This window comes from Lepidochelys kempii, chromosome 7, assembly GCF_965140265.1.
Source record: "Lepidochelys kempii isolate rLepKem1 chromosome 7, rLepKem1.hap2, whole genome shotgun sequence".
In the NCBI taxonomy this organism is placed as follows: Eukaryota; Metazoa; Chordata; order Testudines; family Cheloniidae; genus Lepidochelys; species Lepidochelys kempii.
In genome coordinates this window covers 13523606-13545571 of record NC_133262.1, presented here as the reverse complement: position 1 = coordinate 13545571, position 21966 = coordinate 13523606, and the positions used below count along the sequence as shown (strand labels likewise).

General features: G+C 39.3%; 1 protein-coding gene across 1 annotated transcript in view; it reads right to left on the bottom strand.

The window, feature by feature from the left end:
• CNTN6 (contactin 6) overlaps positions 1 to 21966 on the bottom strand; it is a 228021-nt gene that overhangs the window by 65117 nt on the left and 140938 nt on the right. Inside the window, exons 6-9 of the mRNA XM_073351147.1 lie at positions 20929 to 21132; positions 19003 to 19105; positions 4414 to 4598; positions 1898 to 2034 (exon numbers count right to left, since the gene is read on the bottom strand). Coding sequence (XP_073207248.1) covers positions 1898 to 2034; positions 4414 to 4598; positions 19003 to 19105; positions 20929 to 21132 — 629 coding nt within the window. The remainder of the gene's footprint in view (positions 1 to 1897; positions 2035 to 4413; positions 4599 to 19002; positions 19106 to 20928; positions 21133 to 21966) is intronic.

Below are 21966 nucleotides of genomic sequence, written 5' to 3'. Positions count from 1 at the left end.
CTAAAACATTTAAGGCATGAGTCATGTGAAAACAACCAGATCCTCACAATCAGAATAAAATTTTGGACTTTTTTTCCATTGATAAGCACATTTAGTCCTCCAACTTTGGATCATTTACTGATATACTTAATTTGTGAAAACACATAGTTACTGTCCAACAATTTGATCCATAACTACAGTTTGGTATCCTTGTTATCAAACGGTAAAATATTAAGCATTTTAGGTAGGTAGGTCCCAAGTCAATTAGGGCTTTACATGACAGTCTTAACCTTAAACTTCACCTGGAAACCAACAGGCAGCCAGCACAGATCATCTAGTGGAGGCTGGATATGCTTAGCTTGAATTTCAGCTTTTACTAGGCCAATGTATCAACACTGTAGTGCTGCTGAAGTAAAAACAACAACGACAAAACAAATAAAGACCACACACACACACACTAGGGATAAATTTGGCCCACATTTTTGTTTCTATGCTTTAAACAATTTTTTTCTTCACTTTTCCTCAGCACACAATAAAACTGGTGCCATACTACTAACATAACTTAAAATCAAATATTTCAAGTCTTACTATCACTATCCTACAGGGACAGTAAAAGCCACACTGTAAAGTAGAATACCAGAAAGCAAGAGAGAGTACTCTCTCCAAAATGAATCAGTGAGAAAGAAACCCACAACAACAGAATATAAATTCCATCACTGAATGCAGGTCTGGAAGCAACAGATTTGTTTTATTATTATATTCTTGAGACTGGCTACACTGTCTCCATAGAATTTAGAGTGCACCACACAGCATTACAGTATGTAATAGAATCCCCAGCTGAAATACTGTATGCATCTAAAATAAAATATACATTTGTGAACTAGTCTATGCATTTCATACGTAACTTCCTAATAGATAATGCTAGTTGCAGAGATTATTCAATGTCCTCTTGTTACTACATTGATGCATAGGAAACAGTGCCACCTATTGAGTCAGCAAAAACAATTTATTCAGCATCCTGTTTTTTTCCTTCCCCTTGGAGGTCTCCCAACCACGTACTGACCCAATCCAACCTTGAAAATTTGATGAGAGCATAGCCTGGGGTTATGTAGCTGGTATATTGCTAACTAATTAACAACACACATTACTTATCCACTTTTTTCGTCAAGACTCTGGCTACAGATATCTTCTGCATAGTTAGTTCTACCTGCAGGGTGTTTGCTATCCTCTCAATGTATTTTTTTTCTTCTTCTTCTTCTTCTTCTTTTTTAATAGCAGAAAATCTATGAATTTAAAAACCCTTTTAAAAAGTAATACAAGCAGTTCACTCAGAAGCTGAATCCACCCCCGCCCCATGTTTCATCTGACTCATTTTTGAGTTATTCAGACAAAATGAAGGGTACAGCATCACATGCACACAAGCAGAAATAACGTAGAGATGACCAGCTATGTGGTCAGAAAGAAATAGTTCGTTAAACAGTGGACCTATACTATAGAATAAATCTTAGGGTGGAAAGTAGCTTTCTACGATAGTTTCAGCAAGCATAGTGCTGTGAAAGAGTGAATATTTTATTACACTCACCGTACATTCATCTGCAAACTATCCATTTAGTCCATTGAGCAATAACATTCTACATTTTGTTGCCTGAAGTATTCCATTTACAATGTACTGTAACTACGGTGAAAAATATTAGTGAGACTTTAGAGTATTTTATCCCTCTTTTATTAAAAGAATACCATTAGAAAATGGCAGGCTGTAAATAACATCTCCTTCTTCAAAGACAGACTGGATAATTCCACTTAAGAAGGGGCAACAATACTCACAAAATGATCAGGTGTTTTTGTTTTTTGTTTTTTTCTTTAGAAAAGCCAAAGTCAAACCCATCTGCTAAACAATGTAAAAAATGTTGTATCTTACCTCTGGCATAAGGGGTTGGCCATTTTTTAACCAACTGTAGGAAGGACTTGGTTTTCCACTTGCTTTACATTCCCAAAACAAGCTGTCATAGAGAGACAGATAGGCATTTTGGATTTTTTTATCCCATTCAGGGAGTGCTGTATTAACAAGACAAAAAGTGCAAAGCATTGTAAATAGAAGCTAGGCTTTTGGTTTGCTCAGTTTACAGCCTTTCACATGGACCAATATTGTCTCATTGATTCCTTGTACTCCCCGATCTGTCTGTATCCATCTGTTGTCTTTTGTCTTATGCTTGGATCATAAACTCTCTGGGTAGGGACCATCTATTTGTTCTATGTTTGTACAGCGGCTAGCACAATAGGATCCTGGAATATGACTGGGGCTCCTAAGCACTACAGGTAATAATACAGGTAATAATAGGGGGACCAGATAGCAAGCGTGAAAAATCCAGATGGGGGTGGGGGATAATAGGAGCCCATATAAAAAAAAAGCCCCAACTATTGGGACTGTCCTTATAAAATCGGGACATCTGGTCACCCTAAGTAATAATAAATAACAAACTGCATCCTTGGGGGGTGCACTGGGAGATATCCCTCTGTGAACTCTTCAGTGAACCAGGGGACTGTGACAGGATGATGACATCTGCTCTCCCTGGTGGGCTGATCCTGCTCCAGAGACTAGCACAGAGGAGAGCAGGCGCACAATACCTCTTATTCCTTGCTACTGTTCACCTTCTTTGAGCTGATAGGCATCCCTGAGAGGCATACACAGGGAGCCGTCACTGTGTTCTCCTGTAAGAGACTCTTTGTGCACATACCATCTCACTCTCCATTGTAAGGGCCAATCACAGTCCTACCTTAATTAACAAAGATCACTGTATTTTCAGGGGATGATCAGAACATGATACTTTGACAAAATATCCTTCAGTGTTATTCCTGATACACAGCTAGTTATTGGTTGAATCCTGACTCTGTGTCCCCAAATTGTTCATCCCTGGATGCAAACCACTCTTAGAGTCCAGTCCCTGCACTGGGAATGTGCATTTGTAATAAAAGAACAAGATGGTAAAAGGTGACCATGCTTACTGTTAATTGTGAATCATATTTATTACAGCAGTGCCGGAGGACTAACCAAGAATGGAGCCCATTGTGCTAGGCACTGTACAAACACAATGTCACAGACCGTTCCTGTCCCAAAGAACTTAGTCTAAATAGACCAGACAGATACAGGGTAGAGGGAATGGGAGTGTGGGAATTAACAGTGTGGGAATTAAGCATGAGGAAGTAAATCACACAAATCATGCCAGCCTGCTTATAAAATCATGAAAAATGCTTGTGAAAATATCTATGCTATTTATATACGTTTCATGGCCTACCAACAATTATGAATGAAACTGCAAAGCACAATTAATAAGCTTGCAATCTTAATTGCATTTACTCCATTCATAATTGTATAATTAAATTTGTAGTTATTAGTCCTGGCAAGGTAATCTGCTAAATGTAATCCAACCATTTGATTCACATTCTATGAAAACAACTAGACAATGAGAACAAAACAACCCCAATCAAAGCATCACCATCAACAACAATTAAAGCAGCAGCAAACTGTTCTATTCCTGGCATAAACCTGTGCTTTGACATTAACCAGGAGATTGTTAGCCTGTCAGCTAAACCAGACTCTGTACATTAGAATGAAAGTTTCCAAAAGAAAGAAAGAAGTGTCTGCTGACATAGAGCCACCTGCAGGATCAGAGAGCTTAGTTTGGAATGATCCTTTCTCATTGTCCTGTTTTTTTTCTTTACTCTCCTTACTTTTAAATTATTTCCGGCCTATAAAGAAGAGTGCCATACTTTGCTATTTAGGGAAAGAATGTGGGTTTGTCCTGTGTACCCATGCATGAGAACAAAGGTGATAGGATGCCCCCTGATTTTCCTGTGAGGGCTACATGCATCATGGGTCATAGAATAGGAGTGGTGATTGGTTTCATAGGGCTGCTACTCTACACTTCTGTGCAGGTGGGCAAGGGGGTAGTTGGAGAATGACTCCCTTCTACAACACGTTGGTCAACACAGCTAAACTGGGATGGTAGGTGAAGGAATCTGCTACTGGTATAGATCAGAGGGTCACAGTTCCTTCCCTATGTTCATGGGACATCACAGCTACATGCTGCCCCCATGATATGGGCTGAGAGTAAATTCTCTGTCCATCCCTTAATGTTTCATGTAAATACATGAGATTTCTTTCTGCCTTATATTAACTTTCATAGCTGCAGCATGGCACAGCCCACATTTTTCAATCTGATACTAATACACAATATCTTGTACTCGCTGAAGTTTAAATTGTAATTCAGAGGTCATTTCAAACCTCCAATCCTTTTATTAATCAGCTTAACCTGAAACTGTATTCTTCACTGATATCTCCTGGCAAGGGGCTAACGGACTTCATTATCTTAGTCTTGTACAGACTATTTTGAAATGCTAACATACTCTAATGTAAAAACAATTCCATTTGCTCACCATAGATTATTAGTTGACCTCTTGCAATGTTTCTTCCTCGAATGTTTCCTGCAATACACTCATAAAAGCCTTCATCTTCCTGCTGAAAATCTGGGATTTCAAGGACTCCTTTGGATTTGTAGTGTTTGATTTTCCTTGCCAATGGGTGTCCATCACTCCTCTTCCAGCTAATACTGGGAACTGGACTAAATAATTATACTGCATTAGATGTGGGGATAGTTCAATCAATACATCAGAGAAAAGATAAAGTGTAATCCCTTAACAATAACTGCAGGGGGAAGAAGGAAGGATTTTAAATAAATTTTAAAAACACTTGCACATTTCTAAAAGTTTTATTTAAAGTGGTCTCCAAGGATGGGATTTTCAGAGGCATCCAAGCGACTTAGAAGCACAGATCCGATTGACAGGCAATTGGAAGTGTGTTCCTAAGTCATTGGAAGTGTGTTCCTAAGCCCCTTAAGTGCTTTTGAAAATTCCAGCCTCAGCCAGTACTGCTTCACCCAGATCTGCTCAACTTTTAGGACCAAATCCTGCCATCTGATACCTGAGAGAGAGAGAGAGAGAGAGAGAGAGAGAGAGAGAGAGAGAGAAAGGAGATTGTGGGAGGAGAGAGCTCAGTAAGCTTGAAAGGGCAACTAATCTTCATGCAAGCATCTGAATTATTGGTTGATTTTCAGAACAAAACCAACCAATCTGCACCATTTCGGATACTCCTCGCTAATCAGAATGATGAAACTTCAGACAGGAACACAAAGGAGGAATGAAGAGCTGTAAATAAGGACATAAAAAGATGTAGTGAAGGGAGAGTACAAAAAAAAGAGAAATGAGCAAAGAACAGGAAAAGAGGATGAGTGACTGTGTCAGGAAGAAGGTAAAGAGACAAGGGAGAATATTTCCTTGTTTCGCATTTTATAGCTTTTTATCGTTTCCATTTACGTTTGGATCAATGTATTCTATATGATAAAAAATAGTCAAGTGTGAACAAGGCTATAAATGCTTCTTGAGTTTCTGGTAATATCACAGACAATACACGCTTCACCTTCATGATTTATTGTGTCACCAGAACACTTTGAAATATTAATAGTCTTGCATTTCAAGGTTGCCTTTCATGGTACTGAAAAGTAAAGTAAGCTGCTTTTCCATTGTAGAAGATCTGTTACACTGGGAACAGCTTTTTGAAGAGGCTTTGACTGAATGCTGGAGGGTTTTATTTATTTTTCTTCCCTGTGGCTAGTAATGTCATCAGAAAATATTCCGTTCTAAAATTTACAATGGCAACAAATATATTTTGTGTAACTTGTTGTATACATGTTCCAAGGGACCAGTAAGTATATGTCCCGATCCTGCATGTTCATCTTCATGGGCAGATCTGTGCTCCTGCATGGAGCCTCATTGTGTATGTCTGTCCTGCTAATAAAACCTCACAACTGGCTGACTCAGGCTCACAGGGCTCAGGCTGTTTAACTGCGGTGTAGACGTTGGAGCCTGGGCTGCAGCCCAAGCTTTGCGACCCTTCCACCTCGCAGGGAGGACTCTAAAGCTTGGGCTCTGAGAGTCAGGGTCACTGACCTGTATCCACTTGTAGAGTAGAAGCTATAGTGTGTATGAGTCTGTGTCTAATTATATTGAGAGAGAGGTCAAATGTTATCTGTATGGAAATATAGTTATCTAAGTAGGAAAAAACAAATGTGCACACCACAATTTACAGTTAGAGCACCATGAAATATAATGAAAGACAAAATCATGCAAACCTCACTTGGTTTGGGTACCATTGCGAACTCAAAACTAAGACCAGATGCACTGAAAACTTTGCAAATGTTTTCAGCAATCTAGTCCTGGCAGAAGTTGATAAGTTGTGCAGCAGAACGACTTCTAACCTAAGCTCCTTTCTGCTATATGAAACAGAAAATTATAGCATCAAGACCAGAACTTTAGCTGAAAACCCTCTAAGAGCTATTAGAGAACTCCGTGATCTATCCAGCTATCTTAGTATTTCATCATAACTATGCTGCTTACACAGCCAGTGTGCGTCTATACGCAATTCACTCTGGGCCTGACTGTGGCATTTAGCCACAGTCCTGAGTGTATATATATATGATTCTAATCTGACCCCTCCAATGTAGCTAAACAAGTTACTCTAAGTGAGACTGGGGAATGGCTGAGAGCTAGCTGAAGGAGTCTTAACTGAATTAAAACTGTGGTAATGTCAGTAGCAAGGGAAGCACCTGGAGGAAGCAAGCAAGATTTTATCAGTGCCCACAATTAATGTGCTATGCCCTCTTTTGTTGTGCAGGATTGTAACCTACAGCACTTTTGGGGCCCCAAGTCTCTTCTGGATGGTCAGATAGCAGTGGCTGTAAACTGATTAATTTTATTACAAAGTTAAATGATTGCTTTTATTATTTGTGGTTCTGCAGGAGGTTATACTCTTTTTTGCTGATGAAGACCAGCTCACTGTTGTCCAGGGATCTGCTTCCATGCACTGGATTATTGCAAAACACACTACTTTTTAAACTCACGTGAAAATTGCAGTTAGTGTGCAGAAAAGGCCTGGCCCCTCATTATTGTGATCAAGATTATGAAAAAGATTAGTTGCAGTGGATCTTGCTATAGATTGACTGAAACCATTGATAACAGGCAGGAGACCATGGCAGGCTTTTAAAAATGGTATTGCATATTAAACAATAGGTGAATTGCTAAACTTTTAAAAACTGTATCTTCTGGGGTGGGGGTTAGCTGGCAAACAGATGAAGAGAAAGTAGGGACCATTGGGGGGAGGGGATAAAAGAAGACAAAAAAAAAGAAAAACTATTAAGTGTATTCACTCATACTTTGTTATCCAGAAATGATTATTTAAATATTTCCTACCCGATTAGTGGTTTGTTTTATCTGAGCAATCACTATTCATGAATAAGGAAAGTGTTCAGCAGACACCAAGGCCAGAGGAAGGGCACTGTGGAAAAATGCCTCTGCAGTCAATCTGTCAACTCAAAGGTTTAGCGAGGCCTGAGCTGAAGATGTCCTCCTGTTTTCCTTATCCATACCAGAGCCTTATAATTACTTCCTTGGGTATCTTTCAAGACAAAATCTCCTTTTGCCCCGCCCCGCCCCCCTTTCCTTTGTACCAACATGATTTGAAATGCATTTCTCCTCTCCTGTGAACTATTACAGGATGACAGAATTTCCATCCCACCATCAACCTCAGCCTGGTCCAGTCCACACAAGAGATCCACTTCCTGGACACTACAGTGCTAATAAACAATGGTCACATAAACACCACCCTATACCGGAAACCTACTGACCGCTATTCCTACCTACATGCCTCCAGCTTTCACCCTGACCACACCACACGATCCATTGTCTACAGCCAAGCTCTGCGATACAACCGCATTTGCTCCAACCCCTCAGACAGAGACAAACACCTACAAGAGCTCTATCAAGCATTCTTACAACTACACTACCCACCTGCGGAAGTGAAGAAACAGATTGATAGAGCCAGAAGAGTTCCCAGAAATCACCTACTACAGGACAGGCCTAACAAAGAAAATAACAGAATGCCACTAGCCGTCACCTTCAGCCCCCAACTAAAACCCCTCCAACGCATTATTAAGGATCTACAACCTATCCTGAAGGACGACCCAACATACTCTCACAAATCTTGGGAGACAGGCCAGTCCTTGCCTACAGACAGCCCCCCAACCAGAAGCAAATACTCACCAACAACCACACAACCGCACAACAGAACCACTAACCCAGGAACCTATCCTTGCAACAAAGCCCGTTGCCAATTGTGCCCACATATCTATTCAGGGGACACCATCACAGGGCCTAATAACATCAGCCACACTATCAGAGGCTCGTTCACCTGCACATCCACCAATGTGATCTATGCCATCATTTGCCAGCAACGCCCCTCTGCCATGTACATTGGTCAAACTGGACAGTCTCTACGTAAAAGAATAAATGGACACGAATCAGATGTCAAGAATTATAACATTCATAAACCAGTCAGAGAACACTTCAATCTCTCTGGTCACGCAATTACAGACATGAAGGTTGCTATCTTAAAACAAAAAAACTTCAAATCCAGACTCCAGCGAGAAACTGCTGAATTGGAATTCATTTGCAAATTGGATACTATTAATTTAGGCTTAAATAGAGACTGGGAGTGGCTAAGTCATTATGCAAGGTAGCCTATTTCCCCTTGTTTTTTCCTACCCCCCCCCCCGACGTTCTGATTAAACTTGGATTTATGCTAGAAATGGCGCGCCTTGATTATCATACACATTGTAAGGAGAATGGTCAGTTTGGATGGGCTATTACCAGCAGGAGAGTGAGTTTGTGTGGGGGGAGGGGAGGGGGCAGAGGGTGAGAAAACCTGGATTTATGCTGGAAATGGCCCAACTTGATCATCATACACATTGTAAGGAGAGTGATCACTTTAGATAAGCTATTACCAGCAGGAGAGTGGGGTGGGAGGAGGTATTGTTTCATGGTCTCTGTGTATATAATGTCTTCTGCAATTTCCACAGTATGCATCCGATGAAGTGAGCTGTAGCTCACGAAAGCTTATGCTCAAATAAATTGGTTAATCTCTAAGGTGCCACAAGTACTCCTTTTCTTTTTGAGGATGACAGAAGTAAAACTCAGCATTTGGCTTATCAACTTTGCACTATTTACATTAGTAAATACTCAACAGTACTTTGTTCTCTCATAGTAGAGGCTTAGACCGAGCGAGTGGCCTAGTTTTAGCAAAAGAGAGAGAATTCATTTACGAGGACAGCAGTTCCAGCAGACCTTCTTCAACCCAAATTATAGGTTAAATGACTGCTGTTACAGTCTATAGTAGGATCAGTGTTTCTGTTATGGGCCTAACATACATAAATAGAATCTGCATTATCTGGGCTGTTTGAGAAGGTTTGCATTTTTCCATTGGCTTTTCTGGTAACTCATTAGCATGGACTTTCCATGTCTTCAATCACTATTTTTTGAACAAGGCAGCTTTTTATCTGGTTTCTACAGATTTAAATGACATTACAAATCTTCCCCGCCCTAAACAATTACTTATTTTAGCCTAAGAACAATGAGGACAATTTTAAAATGCATTGCACTTCACAGACAGCAAAGTCTCGATTTTTTCTTCCAAAATAAGAAAGCACAGTATATAAATGCGTGCAGGTCTGTGAACATAAATCTATAGTTTGTCTGAAAGCTCCAGAGCACCTAGGGCCACTGGCCACAACTACTACTTTTATTCATATTCTACAGCACAGACTGCAGAGTCACGCATCCATAAGTTACTAAATTAGAAAAGAAGACAAAAAATACTTTATTTTGGAGGATAAGTCTTATCACACTGGGCCTCAATTTAAATGTGTTTCCTATTGGTGCAGATTATGGTGTTACAAAGTTCCATCTCATCATGAAATGAAGGCACAGATAGCCTAACAGCCAGTCGATCACACTGTACTTTTGTCGCATCTTTCATGCTGTGCATCTCTGGGCATTTCACAATAAAATTAAATTTACAGCTTAGATAATTAAAACCATGCCTGGTTAAACAAATGAGACAAAGCTGAGATTTGAAAGCTCCTATAATGTCTGCATCAAATACTGACTCACGAAAGAATTAAGTTCCAAAGGGCATAATAATTAAAGGGCTCAAGCTTCCAATCATTCCGCTTTATTACTTGGAGAGCAGCTGAGGCTTCCATTCCTCTGCAGGAGATGTTTGGTCAGAAGTGTGACAAGAATCAAGTGATCCACCTCAAGCAGTACAACAGGGAGATGGAGATGATCCCTCTGGAGTTTGTAACTGCTGATGTAATGCTAAGGATCTGTTGTCTCTAGCAGTTAGTGTGCGGAGCATCAACAAAAATATCCATTCCCTGAATCAGGAGTGTGAGCTAGAACTTGTCCAACCCATTTGTTGCACATTGGAACTCCTGCTGGCTGGTGTCTCCCTACCAGTGCCTGCTTCCTGGTCTCCACCTCTGTACTTCAGGCCCTGCATCCCTCCCAGCCCATGGTGCCCCTTCTCCTGGGTACTGCCCCACAGCAGTGCTCCCACACTCGGGGTCTTCCCCTCCCCATGGAACCCCAATCTCCTAAGCCCACCTCGCCTCAGTGACCCATTGCCAGTCTTCATCTAGCCCCTTCCCACAAGGGCAAGCTGCAGTCTGAAGTGACCACTCATCATCAGCCAGGGGGTTGGACCTGCTGCCTCTTCCTTCCCTGGCTGCCTCCCCACAGCCCTAATACCTCTTCCAGCCCTGACAGCAAGGCCTCTGCCTGGGGGTTTGCCAGGCTGGAGCTCCCTCAGCTCCTCCTGCCCTTCCCCAGCACTATGCTGTCCAAGGTATCCTTTGGTCCTTCAGACAGCCAGATCCATCTGCCTCCAAAGCTGGAGAGAGACTGACTGCCTTCTGGCCCTGCAGCCCTTTTATAGGCCTGGCCCTGATTGTCTGCCTCCCTTTTGATTGGCTCTCCACCCCAGCCCTCTCCAAGTGCTGACTTTTAACCCCTTCTGAGCCAGAGGAGGGTGACTGCCCCACTACAGGAGCCTTCTAGTGATCCTCCATGTCTTCTATTTCAGAAGCCACCAGATCCTAGCAGAGTACCAGTGTGTAGAGTTAGCTAGACCTTGTACGTTTTTTATATAGTTAGTAAGCATGTTTGGAGAGTATAGACACAATGCTATCTCTGTCCAAAAACTGTGGCAAGATGATGGGGAACCCCCCATGATAAGTGTTCTGGGTTATGATTCAAAGGGCCTGAGCTATATGGTCCCCATGTATGTGCTTGTATGTTCTCTGATCCAGCAATGGCCATATACACAAGCTCCCAAAAGTATTATTCCTGATGTTAGCAGAGATAATCTATATGGGAAATGGCTATGAACAGGGTTACTGCCAGTCAGAATACAAGTGAATTTTGCATTTGCAGCATGTGTGCCTGTTTCGGGAGCCATTTTGCTTATTTTCACAAGTAAGCATGCTCCTATTCCCATTTGGCCCAGGTCAGGGTGAAAAAGCATTTCTGGAAAGGTGTCTCATTTTGGCAGTTCCCTCATTTTATCAAAAACATAAATATTAAAATGCTTTTTAAAAACTCAAAATCAAAACAAAACTGTTCTGACATTTAGTTTTGCTGAAAAAATTGAAACATTTTTGTTTCAGTTTGACCTGAAATGATTTTTTTTCCATTTGTTTTGTTCAGCCACCAAACTGAAATTAGGTGAAGGTTCCTACCTATCAAAGGAGTGAAACTCTAGAAGAGGACAAGAAAAAACTAACTTATTTTAAGACTAAGCTTGATAAGTTTATAATAGGGTTGGTATGATGGGACTAAAGACATACAGCCTATCCATGACCACTATTAGAAATATCCCCAATAGCTGGAGACGGGACAATAGAGGAGGAGGGCTCTTAGTTGCTACAGAGAATTCTTTCCCAGGTGTTTGGCAGATGGGTTTTGCCCACATGCCCAGGGTCTAACTGATGACCATATTTGGAGTTAAGAAGAAATTTTATCCCAGGTCAGATTGTCAGAGATCCTGGGTGGCTTCTGCCTTCCTTTGAAGCATGGGGTCTGGGTCATTGCAAATTTAAACTAGAGTAAATGGTGGATTCTCTGTAATGTGAAGTCTTCATGTCAAGATTTGAGGACTTCAGTAACTCAACCAGAGCTATGGGCCTACTATAGGAGTGGGTGGGTGAGGTTCTGTGTCCTGTAATGTGCAGGAGGTCAGACTAGATGATCATGATGGTCCCTTCTGGCGTTAAAGGCAATGTGTCTGAGCCTTTATTGCAGTAAACCCTTTCAAAATGAAAGTAAGAATATCTAGCACTATTGATACAGTTAATTCTAAAATGTGACCTTTAATGTCGCATGGATGTAATGTTGTTCAGTAAAATGAACACAATGCTGGAACTCAGAAGTTTAGAACTCAGTTCTGCCACTGAGTTGCTGTGTGGTCACGGGAATTTAGTCAAGTAACTCTTCTGAATTTCAGTTTCCTTCTGTGCAAAATGATGAAACTAAAACACATTTAAATGCTTCATTTGTCTTATTCTGTTCACCCTTCTAGTTAATCATAAATGTAACTGCTATTCCTCTGATGGAGATGCAAGATATTTGTGTCCCCCAACCCACCCAGTCATCCAACACTTTCAATATTAATTTATTTTCCATCTAAAAGTCAAAGGTTCCTTCATGGTCTGGGGAAGCTATACACAGAGTCTTGTTGTATTCTCCAGCATACAATTCACTGTCAGTAGATGATTCATGATTTGAAAATTACTTTTGAATGCTGCCTGCTCCAAACTTGATGGAATACTGCCTGCTCCATTCACCACTAATTATGGGATCCTTCATGCTTCTTTTATAATTTGATATTAATGTTGGTTTTTAGCTTGGAAGTACATTCCTGTCCTTCCAATATTTTGTGAACAGCTAACTTACATGCAGCTTCTCCATCTACCAGAAAACCGCCTCAACCAAGTTAATCTAATATTGATGCTCTGTCCACCTTCACGTTCTTGGCAATCAACTTGCTGATTTCTGAGATCTATTGTGACAAAAAATTGCCTTCTTCTTGGCAGCCAAAGTGCCAGTGAAGCAGAGTTCTGGAAGGATTCCACCCCCTCCTCCCCCCGCAGTATATTAATTGGTCTTTCTTCAGTCTGGTACTTCACTATTGGTTATATCTATTATAGCCTAGGGCACGAATACCTTTGTAGAAGTTGCGGGGGGGAGCCAAAGTACCCCCTCTTTCTCTGAAGGTGGCTGCTCTGGTAGTAAGCCAGCTGCCCGCTCTTCTAACAACACAGCAGCCTCTGCTGGGTGAAAGGTATAATAGCAGCACCCCCCCGCCAGAATCTATTATTCTGCTGGATGGAAAAAAATCTGCGGGGGACAAGTTGAGGGAGGGTCAAGTTCCGGCACCAGTGATTAGTCAAATAATGTAAGAGACAGAGGAAGCTAAATTTATCCTTTGACCTTCAATTTTCCAGAACCATACAACCAAAAGATAATGGGCACAACATTTATTTTCACTTATAACTAGAGATAGAAAAACAATTTTTGATACAATAAAACCTCTTTCTAGGTCTTTTGTCATTTCTAATTCTCACTGTCACCTAATGTTTTTTAATCCTGCTGTAATAAATAATAATAATCGAGACAGTTTCAGACTCCAGTTACGCTCGTTTACAAGAAGAGTAAGTCCCCAGACATCATCGGATGTACCCTGCATTTACATCAAACTAACACCAATCCATTACTATCCCACTTGTTAATGTATTATCATTCCTTGTGTATATATAATAATAAATACACCACCTTAATTATCTTGATCTAAACTATCATGACATTTTTTCCTGAATCACCACTACTAAGGAAAACAAAACCAAATCAAGACTAATGGATTTTGAAGTCATGAATTATTAAGTCCATTAATTACAATTAATGGTAAATCATTCTTTCTAGTACTGACAATTTATTATGCAGCTGTACTTATTACCTGAATTTTTTCTTTTGTTTCTTGCTTGACTGCAGGTCTTCAACAAGAGACTTTACCTCTGGAGGCAGAATAATTCTAATGATCACCCCCACCCCCAGGCTTCCCCACTAGTCCTTTAGTTTTTTAAGTCACTGGATGAATTTGATCTCTGTTATTAGTTTCTGGCAGATTTCGGAATCTGAAATTTTCTACATGGTATTGTTTTCTCACTCTCAATTATTATATATGTGGCACCCACCAGCACACTAGAGTTAAGGGTCAACATTTCAGCTATAATGTCCTTTCTATGTATTTATACCTATATTCATTTTGCCATCTGTAATAGCAGATAACGATCATTTATCATTTACAGTGCCCCAGAGTGTTACCAAAAAAATAAAAAGCCATAGCATAGAGGCTAAGGTCTTTATCTAACACCATTTTTTTGGTTATTTCTTAACAGCTTCAGTGCTAGTATTGAAAAGCTACACAGAAGAAAATGAAATTAGAAATGAAGGAGATATTTATTAGCATTTTTTAATTGGAAATGCTTGTTCTTTACTGTTATTTGCAGCACTGTGCCATAAATATTGCAGTAAAGGTAAAATGATTAATTCTTAATTGAGATGCTTCAGAATTACCTGAGGTCCCAATCATTGATATACTAATTTACATGCTATGTCCAGGGTGTAGGAAATATTGTAGTGAGGAAAAGATATATTTAAAAAGTCAATATTCTTTTAGAAAGAAATGTTAGATCACTGCATATAAGCAAAAAGGAGAAGTCTAATCATAGAATTGCCAATAAGTCAGCATCTTCATTCTTACTGCGATTTAGACTCCATTAAACTGGGGTTAATACAATGGGATGGCTAAGAACAAAAGACTCAGAAGTCAGAAAATACAAACAATGTCTACAGTTCAAACTTAACTCTGTTCTCACACTCTTATATCTTAGAGTGCACATGTGTTTTGTGAGCAGCAGTCAGTGGTGTGGTTTTATGTTCCAGAAAAGGAAAAGGTCGTGTTTCTCTAAACACTGTGCAAGTACTTTCATTTAAGGCTTTTGAAGTGCAAAAGTACAGCAGGTTGTCTATCACCAGCTTAAATGTGAAAGATCTCTGTAATACACAGCACAAAGACATTGAGAGCTGATGGCATTGGCTGACCCAAGTGGACTAATAGTATGAATATATATGAGTGGATAATGCGAATGCAGTTCTGAATCCTAAGAGAGACAATACCTCATAACAGCTGAGCTATCTAAGAGGTATATTTCAAAAAAATGTTGAGCTGATATGTTTAGACAATATGAAGTGCCAGATGCCTATACACACCTTGTGGGATTTTCAAAAGCACTGAGGCTTATCATAGAATATGAGGGTTGGAAGGGACCTCAGGAGGTCATCTAGTCCAACCCCCTGCTCAAAGCAGGGCCAATCCCCAATTTTTGCCCCAGATCCTGAAATGGCCCCCTCAAGGATTGAACTCACAACCTTAGATTGTGCAGGCCAATGCTCAAACCACTGAGCTATCCTCCCCCAAGCGCTTAGAGGTGTGTGAAGTGATTATTTGGTTTGCTGAGAGGTCCAGAAAAAGAAATGTTCCAGGTTGACCTGTAATGAACTTTTTTTTTTTTCTGCAATTACTGGCAAATGAATAAGTTGAAAAAAATCATTCCGGATTGAACTAAATATTTTGTTAGATCTGAAATGAAATGCTTTATTTTGACTTTGAGGTTTTAAAATATATATGTATTTAAATAAAAGGAAAGGAAATTTTGAAACCAAGTCATTTTGAATAGGAAAAAACAAAACATTTTCTTTATAAAATGTTGAAATAGCACATTTTGATTTTTTTTTTTAGAATTGTTTGTTTATTTATTTATTTATTTATTTATTCTGGTGGGTGAACAGGTTGGCCAATTCAGCAAATTTGACACACATTCATTAAATTTTTGGTTGACCTAAATCTGCAATTTTTGCCAAAAAAAGAGAAGAATTTGGTCAAAAAATGTTGCCCATCTTTACTTAGGTGACTAACTTCAGATGAAATCAGGGGGAGTTAGGAACCCTGATGCCTTTGAATATTCTAGTGAGCATATATTTGCATATTTACGCTCCTAACTTCCTTTAATAAATGGCCCTATGTAACCTGCTTCAGAATGATGCATATACTATCCTGTTTTCCTGCTGTTCTCGTACATGCTTGTCAACTCTGGAATGGTGTCTTTTCACATATTCACATGCTGGTAGAAATGTGGTGCATGGCTGAATTCAATTTAAAAAAATCAAGGACTGCATGAAAGAAAAGAGAGTATATCTGTACTATAGCAAATGTATAATGGAAATATTCTCCTAAAACTCCATTACACAGATTTGAACACCAAACAGCACCCATCCAATACACACTTGTTCCACTCAGTACATATTGTCAGTACGGTATCAATGATACCCGTATTTATTTATTTATTATTGTACAGTAGTCACTGGTACTTACTGAATGTACCCCAAAGATACCATACCAGTACCGATATCAGCTGTGATTACATATGTGGAGTAGCAGAAGCTGCTTTGAACAGCTATAACTTGCTCCCTGTTTCAAACACAACTCAGAGAATACCATACTGTTTAAGGGATTTAGCCTTAGCCTCACCTCCTTTTGGATAGTCAGATCATGTTAACTTTTTTTACAAAGTGCCCAGAATGTGAGCAAGCCCCATGCACCACATTATTATGCCCTTCTTGGACTCCCTGAAATAATATGGCAACATTTTTTTTAATGTATAACTTACATGCCTTTTGAGATGACTCCATGTAGCCAGTATCTCTTTCTGTTGTATGTTCACCATACATCTGATAAAACTCCTACTTAAACCTTTGAAATGTAAAGCCAACACTGACTCACCCACTCTTTCTTAAATCAAGGCTTTAAATGTGCATAACTGTAAGTATATAAAGCAAAATCACAGTCTTGCAGAGGCGGAACCAGATTTGTTAAATGTAGAAAACTAATCTGGGAGAAATTGTCATAAAAATTGTTGATTTTTTTCCTCCTATTAGTTTTGTTTGTTTGTTTTGTTAATTTATTTTATTTTTCTTCTTCTCACAGTGGTTTCTGCAGGAACATTTGATTAATTTGTCTTCTCTACAACTCAGCCTTTTAACCTCCGGAAAGCTCTAAACATTTAAAAGCTCACAACCTTAAAACAGATTGTCAAAGTGAATGAAAACTAAATAGAAGTCAACAATCTGAGGGCTTTTCTAAAGAAAATATTTACTCAGGGAACATTCTGATCTTCTTAACCTACTTTATATTTATTGCGTTAACTGACACAGATCCCTACAGGACATGTTGGAAAGGATCTTGAGTGCTCTCCTGGGATCTTTGTCTTCCTTAGACATGGAGATTAAGGGCATGTCTACACTTACCTCCGGAGCGATCGATCCAGTGGGGGTTGATTTATCGCATCCAGTGAAGATGCAATAAATTGACTGCCGAGTGCTCTCCCGTCGACTCCGGTACTCCACCAGATTGAGAAGCTTAGGCAGAATCGGCAGGGGAGCATCAGCAGTCAACCTACCACAGTGAAGACATTGCGGTAAGTAGATCTAAATACTTTGACTTCAGCTAGCTGAAGTTGCATAATTTAAATCTACACCACCCTTTCCCCCGCCTAGTGTAGACCAGAACTAAAATTAGGAAAGCAAATCAACTGCAGTTTCCTGCAGTTCATAGATTTTAAGGCCAGAAAGGACCTTTAGAATATCCAGTCTGCCTTCCTGTATAACACGGGCCATAGAATTTCATCCTGTTGTCCCTTTATTGAGCTGGATAACTTGCTGTTTGATGAAAGCATATCATTATAGTGAAGTGAGCATTGATGGCTAATCTAAGAAGAGATTCACTACAGTGTTTAGCAAGTTCCCATTACAATTTTTTTTCCCAAAATGTATTTATCATAGCAGTTCCAGTCAATTCAATGCCATTTAATAAACACTGTTCTTAGAAAGACCCATGTTGTAGATGAAAGGGCCAATCATCTCTCAGAAGAACTGTACTCCCAGCAACATTTGACGTACTATGAGAAGGGGATATAACACCTTCTCCATCTCTAAGCAGTTCCAGTTTATCTGTAATTATCCTTTACAAATGTCAGTTAATTGCTTTTAATATTCAAAACAGGAACATGCTTTTTATTTGAAAACGCCAATTAATCATGCAACAGGATAGCTTAGAAACTGGCCAGATCATCAGAGGGTGTCAATTGGGACAGCACCAATTTGAATTACACCAGTTGAATTACACCAGCTGAGGATCTGGCTCACTCTATTGCTGACTGAATGTCATACTAAACAACATGTTGTGAAGTATGAGGTAGAAAGTCAAGCTACTTCAACTACTCCTTTTGGACAAGCACAATAGATTCCTATAAATACTATGCCTAGAGGATATGGTCCAGTCCTGATGGGTGCTGAGTACCTCTAACTCTGATGGACTATAATGTGAGGTTTGATCCTTAGCACCTCTCAAGAGATAATCAGCACCTCTCAACAGTAGTTATAAAGTGGACTGCACAAACGTCAGTAGCTCCATTTTGGAAGGTTCCTTACAATGCGTTCAGCTTCAATAGGCATGGGTTCATCCCAAGTTCTGTTTTGAGATGTGAATTTGAACACAAAATTTGGTTTCACATAGTATTTTACATGATCTTGACTGAAAACTGCAAATCAACCCAAGATTGTTCTAAACTAAGGCTTGGGCTTCCTTCCAAGGTTTACACAGCTTGATGAACCTTTCAGCGAATGCAGTCTTAGTTCTGAGTTTGTAACAAAACCAGCCACTAGGTCAGCTTCAGATTTTTGTTTGTGTGCTGGCCTGCATCATTGTGAATATTTAATACAGAAACAATAATAAACCAAAATAAGGGTTGTTTTTTTTAAAGGACCTTTCTATGTATTTTTGACATTTGATGACAACCAATCAAAAAATCTCCACCGTGACCCAGCATTCTAAAGATATTCACAACTCACAGTGACTATCACTGTTGAATAACAAACATTAAAACAAAACCAAAAATTCCTTACTTTCCAAGGGCAAAGCATTCCAGTTTAACAGATGAACCCTTCGCTGCATATGTTGTTTCTGGAAAACGTACTTCAATCTTTGGTTCATACTCTCCCATCACACCTGTTGAACATCAAAAGAGCTAGCACTCCAGTTGTGTTTGAGACTTGTCTAGTACAACAGGATTTCAGTGTAAAAGAAAGGATGTGGTTATTTCTAAAATTAGAGCCTCATCCTGTTCCCATGGGAATCAATCAGCATTTTTCAAATCATTTCAGAGGGAGTAGGACTGGGGTTCTGCATAAATTTGACCCCTGTGCAAGCAGCCACTACAAGGCCCAGGAATTATTTCAGTCTATGTGGATCTTAAGTAGTGTATAGGTTTTGCCCAGGGTAAATTTCACTTGTGGGTCAAGATATTTGAAAAAACCTGAGCACCCAGAAGCTCCCGTTCAGAGCAATGACTTCTAATACAAACAGTGTTAACCACAATGCTGTCAAGTATAAAAAGCAAGATGGTTAATAGTCAGTATGAGATGTGGGCAAAGATGAAAACAATGAAAGCAGCTGGGTACGGAGAACTTTTGAAAATCTGATCATTTAATTTAGGTACCTAAACAGGATCTGAAGGTTTTGGAAAATCTGGTCCCAATTTTCTGTACTGAGCATTTTGGAAAATCTGACTAAGGGTTTAGTATCTGCAATGCTTATTGTGAATAGGATCTGTTTGGGGGTGTTTAGCATTGCAGTGATTGTAGGCTTATATTTTTAGTCAATATGCTTAAAGCTGAATTTCCTGACTATACAGGACTGTTCAATCTGTTCAGTGTCTTCATCCATATTCCATATTGGCTATAAACCAGTGCTTCTTTTTTTTATGTTTAACAAGAATTTCATTAACATTATGTGTGTTGTTCTTCACTGTCGCACAGTGCTTCAGAGATCACTGGCCTGGGGCCTAATCCAAACCCCACTGATGTTAATGGAAATACTCCCATGAATTTCAGTATGCTCTGGATCAGGCCCCTACTCTTCCTAATGTAAAGAAAGAGGATAGAAGATAAGGAGCAGAAGAGGTATGGAAAAAATGTGGATGGAGGAAGGAGGGTAGGAAAAAAGGAGCGTGTTGGTAGAAAGGGGTAAAGAAGAATAGGAGCAAAACATAGGGTGTTTGTACCCATGTTTTATATAAAATAACTAACTTATGAGCTATGGAGCTATACATTTGTTTGGGGGCTGTGGTATTTGTGCAAACAACACAAAAATTGATCTTCTGAATTAAAAGACCATCAGACCTTGCCCTATAATGCATATTTATCTTTTATTTATTCTAGGAACATAACCTTCTGCTGTATTTTGTTAGTTTATCAGAGTACTTCGAAAGCAGTATGAAGGATTACAATTTAGGTAAACAATGCCATCAAAAAACTTTGCTAACAGGTTTCCCAGCTATATATTCCCCATTGTGAACATTTATTTAGACAGCTACCTAAAAGGTATTTGTTTTTTTCTCACTCCAGTGACTCACTTAGTTTTGAGCTACCTCTGGATTTTATATTTGAGCAATAACTTGAATTTAAGTTTAGAAAGCTTTGTCAAATTCAAATCCAAACATAAGCCTTCCTGGGAAGAATAAAATTAGAATGGGGAAATGGCATTATTTTGCTTTCTTTCTGTTGTATTACGTTTTGTCTTGTTGTAGATGAGTTTATTAATTAACCCTAAACTGAACCTCTTTCTTCGTTTTACCAACTGAGACCTGATCCAAAGTCCACTAAAGGTAAAAAGGAATCTTTGGATCAGGATCCAAATAAGAAGTATGAATCTGCATGTTTGTCTACAGGGATTTGTTATTGCCTCAGAATGAATAGCTAACATCAAAGTCAAATAAATGATTTTAATAAGTTTTGTATTTTTTTCCAGATAGTCACATTAAAAGAACTTACCATCACTACGGAGGATGAGTGGAGTGGGTGGGCCCCGGACACTTTGTTCTGATTTAGCATTAGTTACAATACAGGTGTAATTGCCCACATCAGATGGCTCTACTTTGGCGATGTATAGATTTCCTGTCTCTTGGGATACAAATCGACGACTATCCTCCTGAACATACAAGGGGTTATCATTGAAGATCCAAGCATAGGAAAGGTCTGGAAAACATCAAATATTCATCACACATCCTTTCCAATGTACTCTATTCCATGTTAGAGCCTAACCCAAATGTAGCCAGTTTCAAATATTCAGTCATTCTTACAGGAGAAATTTGGTATGAACTCAGATTAAATAAGCATTTGTTCATCCTAAAACATAAATCAAACCTTTTCAGAAATTCACCAACTTTTGTGCACCACTCATTTTCTTTTTCTATTGCCAATCTATTTCTTGGCTTCAACAAGAAGAAGAAACAAAAGTGCTGAAGTGCCACTGAAAAGCTGTTTTAGTAAGTAATTTCCATTTATAATACTGTCCTTCTAAATATCTGACAGTTCTATTGCTCTTTGCATGGCATTTTGGCTCCCACATATCCTTATATTTATTCTGGAAGCTTACTGTGTTTATATGTGTGTAGAAAAAGCTTGTTTCTATCCCAGCTATCCATCTAGATATTTGCAGGCTATTTGAATCCCATCTCTTCATTGAGACATTTGTAAGCTATTTCTAGGTATTTGTGGCCCTATTACCACAGTGTCTGAAAGCTTTTCAGATATTTGAGAAAAGAAACAACAATAAGAATCCTGCTTTCTGTTTCTTTCCACCCCATAGGAGAAATGGTTTGATATTAGCATAAGTTTTTGTAGGATGGCTTATTTATATTTGGGTGTGTAACTTGGTGTGAATTTGTTTTTTAGTTCGGAAGATAGTTCTATGGCACTTCTCGTCTGCTCTAAGAGAGAGTTTCATAGATTCAGATCTGGTGAAATTTACATATCTTCCACACAGTTTTATTCTTGACAGTTTTATTCTACTGGCGGTACGTATATGTT